We start from the raw sequence: 6000 nt of genomic DNA on the forward strand, positions 1-6000 counted from the left end.
CTTCAAACTACATACAACTTTTTATTTTATTTTATTTTTAATCCATCTATCTATCCAATTAGAAAAATCCGTTATTGTTGTTTAGCATAATGCTGAGTTAAAGTTGTTCTGTGTGGGCATTACTGTATAAGTCCGTTGGTTCGGTTGCTTCGCCCCCCTCCCGGGGGTTCCATAGAACTTCCTTGGCCCCTCTCTCACAGGTTCCACACAACTCCGTACGGATTCGGCTTCATTGTGTGTTGATTCGCTGGCCTGCTTTCACAGAACTCGTTACGGCCTCAGAGGACGCGCCACGATTCTTTGGAGTATGTAATATATATACATATGTATATATCTTCGTTATTTGCAGATATATATTACATAATTCAAGATTACCGTATGTTTCAAATTCTCAAAATGCTGTTATTAAATGTTGATTTTTCTTTTAAAGTTTGATATAATTTCTGATTTCTTGAAATGATTAAATGAACGAAAACCTAAATAGGTAGCGGATCAGAGAGAGATTTGAAGCCGTTTCGGGGATTATTGGTTTTTTAGATACCATGAAATATGACAGAGGAATTGGCTGTAGTGTATAGTACTTTGGTGAGGCAGCCCAAGGAATTTTATACTCCCATACAACCATGGTCTACTCTGAGTCTCCTGGCACTGTTGCTCTCGCACAGGAGATGGTAATCAGGAGGAAAATGGCAAAGATGTACTCACCCCTCGCTCATCACCAAACACATATTTATTGAATACGTAGGGCTGCTCTTCATTATCTCAACCCTCCTTTCAGTTTCTAAAGACATTGATATGTAAAATTGGAAAATGCAGATACAACAGAAGAGAAGATGACTTCCCAACATTGAGAGAATACAATGACTATCTTGAAGAGGTTGAGGATCTGGGTAAGTATTTTTTTGAACTCCGTGAATTGGTAATTTGTTGGATAAATTAGGTGAGATTCAAGATTAAATTTAGGGGCTGCTATAACACCTACTACAAATTTCTAGTATACACTTAACACCAATTACTAGTATATACTAATTGGGTAAGTTAGATATATAAGAAATATATTAATTGGGAAATTTCACTAAGGTAGGGAATCTATTCCTTCAATATAAAGGGTTAAAAATGTCTTTATGGGACATTTGAAACTAGGTGGGGAATAATATCTCATTATATAAAAAAAAAAAAAAAAATTTGTTTGATGTGGCTAGATGTTTGTATTCCAATTTCAATGAAGCATAAAACCAACATAGATCCATTTTAAATAGATATCTAACATGAACCTAAAGGATCTAACATGAGCCAATTTCTTCACTTGAAATTTTTTCTATGAGTACACATAAATGTTTTGTATAGTTATTCTTTTTTTTAGATTTAAAAAAATAAATATTTTGTCTGACATAGCAAAATTTCGACTTTACTTTGATGACGGTTAGACATCATACTTGGTTGTAGAATGAGCCTCTCCTTAATGGGTTGTAGAATGAGTTTCTCGATAATGGGGTGTAGAATGAATCTCTCACTCAATAACATAGTGTTAAAGTGAAGGTTTTTCATTTGAAAATATATTTAAGGAAAAGATCATCTAAATATGTTCAGATTTTTTATTTGATCTATTAGAGTTGATGAAGTTGAGAAAGAGGGGTTTTATATTTTTGATTAATTCTTATTAAGTTTTGGAATGTTTTGATGTGTGTATGTAATAGAGAATATGCACAATCTAACTAATAGATACAATGACATTTTCTCTAAAATGTAGTTCTACAATTTTGGGGAGATTGTGATTTTTTGTTTTTTAAAATGCTATTTTAATATAAATGAATTTAACACTTTGAAAAATTCTAGAAACACTTGAACTTTGCAAATTAATTAACTTAAACTTATGCTTATTAACAATCTCTACTATTTTTTTACCAGAAATACTCTAAAAAACTACTTGTATTTTATTTATTAATTAAACTAATTTATAAAAAAGTATTTAAAAAAACTAAAAATACAATTCTGTAATTTTTTAATAAATTATTAAAAAAATGAAAAATCTAGTAATAATGCCACCTATCTCCATTTTAATCCTTGCCTGCATTAATATAATGTACACTAACCTTGATATAATTTGCATATTCTTGTATAAAGTTTTTTTGTAGATACCAATGACTATACATTATTGTTACATATTGGCTCCTGATACCAAAACCAAAAAAGAAAAAGGGAAAAGCTTTTATTTTTTTATTGAAATTTTGTTATATCGGCCAAAAAAATTAAATAACTCTACAAAATATTTAAATATTTTTAATTAAAAAAAATTTAATTCTAAAGAAATTAGATCTTTCTTAACTTATATTAAATCCTTATTTAAAATAAAACTAGACTAATTATAAAATAAGATTATAAAATTACACACTATACTATTTTTTTCTAAACATTTTGAAAGCTCCCTTATATATAATCTGGTACAACGCTCGTGCAGCATATAATTGGGTGGCCGGAGTGAACGTGGAAGCAATCAAACAAAAAGTTGAACAGTATCGACATGAGAATGCTGAACTCATTGCACTGAATGAGGCGAGAAAGGTTTCACTCGATTCCATAAACTGCTGTTAGATTTAGATTGTGAATTAAAAAGTTGAAATCATGAATCAAAATCAAAATTTTGTGGTGTTGTTTTCAATTTAGTAATTTGTGTTAAAATATTATTTTGGTTTGAAGACAAATCACATTAGTGAATTAAAAGGCTGAAGAATCATAAATTCGAAATTTTATGATATAATAGTTTAAAATGAGATAGATTTCGAAGAGAAAGATTAAAGCAATTTAAATCTCAAAACTTAATTTTGAAATGAAGATTCATATTAGTTGTAGAGCTGAGGCTTCTGTGATCCATAACAAGTTTGCGCTGACGACGAAAATCACATAAAAAATCATTTATCGACGAGTTTCGAACCAACCAATATAGTTCAACCAGTGTAGTTACAAATACTTGAATTACTGATTAATTTATGTCATAAATGCAGGCAGAAGAACGCAGCAATGCTCTGAGAGCGGCAGTTGCAGATACAACCACTGATCCTGTATAATCATCTCATAAACACTGCACAGTAAACTTTGATAACTTTTATATTTAGTGGCTTTAGACTGAAATCTAATGGTGTTGACATTGCCGCAGCAGAATGAGGAGGTTCAGGCACCCGGCCAACAGTTGCAACCGGCACATTATGTCCTGAGGCAGGCTCTTCCAATATCTAATCAGGATCCACCGCCAAAGCCACCGCCAATGTCAGACGATGACAAAGAAGGTCAAGAAAGACGGAGAAGAGCAGGAGGATGGGATCCTGCTTTCACTTCTCGTAGATCACTTCAAGAACTAATGGATACGCTGTTCCTCTAACCTCCATTAATTCAAACCATTAATGTAGTCATTTCAAAAACAGCAAAACTAACAGTAGATCTTGAATTTCAATTATCAATGATGTCCAAAACCTGTGAAATACTCTTATGTTGACATGGAGTCTGTAAACGTGCTAGCTATCCATTTGGTTTTAATCCCTTTATCCAATATCTGGACAAGCAAGGCAGATGAAATTGGTAGTGGAAATCCTTGGCAAAACATAAAGTTCAGATTGCTTTTTTTAATATATTTATAGTTATTATTTATATATAAATACTTTTAAAATAAAATAAGCGTTTAAAAATCTGGAGATGTAAATGTTTAATAGATCTGCCTCTGGTTTTTCATAGGAAAATCTCAATGGCTGTGGAAACTCTTATGACATACGTTGCAATCCTTAGTCATTTGTTGGGTTGTTGGAAAGAGAATGTGTCTTTATCTGAAATTAGATTTAAGAAAATAGAGCTTTTTAGTTTATAAATATTTTTTATTTAAATAAAAAATAATGATATAAAGAGAGGGTAAGAGTATATAGAAAAAAAGTGGAGACATGAAGGAGGAGACGGGTAGGAGGAAATAAAATTTTATATTTCATAATAAAGGGTTTTTTTAGTTTAATCTTTGACATTTATGATATTGAGCATTTGAATATTTTTGTGTGTTTGAGCATTTGAATATTTTTGTGTGTTTTACGTAAGTGATGTATTAATCTTTATAAATGGATTTATTAGGAATATCTATAAGCATTGAATTTTCATATTTATTTGGTAAAAAATTATTTAAGTTATTTATAATTAAAAATATTGTTGAAATCGAAGAAATCCACAATTTAGCTTAATTTTTGACATTTATGTTTTTGAGTATTTGAATATTCATATGTTGGTGGGTATTTTACATGAGTTATATATATTAATCTATATAAATGGATTTATTAGGGATATCTATAAGCATTGAATTTCCATGTAATGTTTATTTGGAAAAAAATCAATTAAATTATTTATAATTAAAAATATTGTTGAAATTGAAGAAATCGATAGTTTTGGAAGAAAATCAGTAGGTTTATTTTTGTAAGTCTAGGTTTATTTTTTAAATTAGTAGGTTTGTTTCTAATGTCTATTAGTATGAGCCATGGAGAAACCTTCTTTTAAATCAACCACATTGTTTCCCATGTTCAATTAATGCATTTCCTACGGAAAAACATAGTTTCAAGTAATGTGCACAGATTATATTTAGTTATAAACACCCAAAAATTGCATAATCAAGGGTGTCTCATATACCAATTTGGTGTTTGTCTTGGCCATGTTCTCCATTTTTTTCCAATGAACCATGACACCAACAACATATTTACATGCAATGGGGTTTAAGTTTATAGTTTTGGGCCTTGAATGCTATCTTGGTTAAAACACACACTCTCGTTGTGTCTTAGCTTGAAATTTGGTTGAAGACACACACCCTTGGGGGTGTCTTAGCTTGAAATTTGACTCATATTCCACTTTTTGTCCAAATAGTACTTGTGGAAAATTAATAAATTCATGCTACTAAGCCACCTAGGTATACACACACACCACTAAAAGCCTTCTTGGTTTTAGGGATAAACCATAGGATAAGACAAGACAGAGTAATGGCAGGAGGGAAAACCACTAAGATTAATTAGGATCTTAAGACATTCCAATATTAATCTAGGGATGCATATGATGCATATAATTAGAGTACTTAGGTTTCAATTAATATTTTAACAAGAAGTTAAATGAGCAATGTGGGTCAACTAGCTAGGGTTAGTTCAACAAACAATAATATTAATGAGCTAGAAATTGTAATTCTTGAAATTCTTAGAGAAAAATGGAAAGAAATCACATAGAGTTCACTATTCTACGTGATGAAGTTCCCTAGGATAAAGAGGACAATTATGACAATCCTATAAGGGTGATAGACATCCTAAAAAGTTGTAGACTAACTCTAAATATCAATATCCAAAGACCTTTCCAAAGGGATCCCTTAATGTATGATCCCTTCTTTTCTCTAGCTATCATGGAAACTCTTTTGGGATTATAGGGTTGAAGCTTTTAAGCTTTGAATTAAGCAGTGAGGATCCACTAGAATGAATTATTTAGAGCCAATATCCTTTTAAGGGTGTTGAAGATACTAGGTGTAACCCATGGGTTTAAGGGACGTGGAAGGAATTTTACCCCTAATATAAGAGTTGACACTATAAATTTGATCCATGAGTGAGAAAGGAATTTTACCACTAATATAAGAGTTGAAACTATAAATTTGATCCATGAGTGAGAAACTTGTGCTGATTCAAATTGGATCGTTGTATTGTTTTTCATCCGTCTCACTTTCATAGTGGAAAGCTAGAGGAATAACTCTTAGGACCATTTTTACTAGGAGGACCCAGCTTGGCAAATTGGGGTTTGAAACCTTTTGGGAGCGTTTTGAAGCATCAAATGACATTTTTAGGGGCAAAATTTTTCCACCTTGGTGCATAACCTTTTTTTAGTACTCTATGTTATTACTCTATGCACAAAAACTTTCCAACTGTGCAAGAATTGTGTTAATCATAAAGACCTTTCCAATAGTGCAAGAATCGTGTCAATTGGAGTTCGCGGAATTTATGCGACTCA

The 6000-nt window shown here is 31.3% G+C and overlaps 1 protein-coding gene across 1 annotated transcript; it reads left to right on the forward strand.

Annotated features, from left to right (window-relative positions):
- Positions 1-623: 623 nt before the first annotated feature.
- LOC149146839 (uncharacterized) lies at positions 624-3376 on the forward strand. Its single transcript, XM_089441639.1, has 5 exons — positions 624-697; positions 817-890; positions 2423-2562; positions 3003-3059; positions 3155-3376. Exons 1-5 carry the CDS (start codon positions 624-626, stop codon positions 3374-3376), a joined length of 567 nt encoding a protein of 188 aa, XP_089297765.1.
- The last annotated feature ends 2624 nt before the right edge of the window (positions 3377-6000 follow it).

This window comes from Pinus tabuliformis, chromosome 9, assembly GCF_031772625.1.
Source record: "Pinus tabuliformis cultivar Carrire ecotype Pingquan chromosome 9, CPIR1, whole genome shotgun sequence".
Taxonomy (NCBI): Eukaryota; Viridiplantae; Streptophyta; class Pinopsida; order Pinales; family Pinaceae; genus Pinus; species Pinus tabuliformis.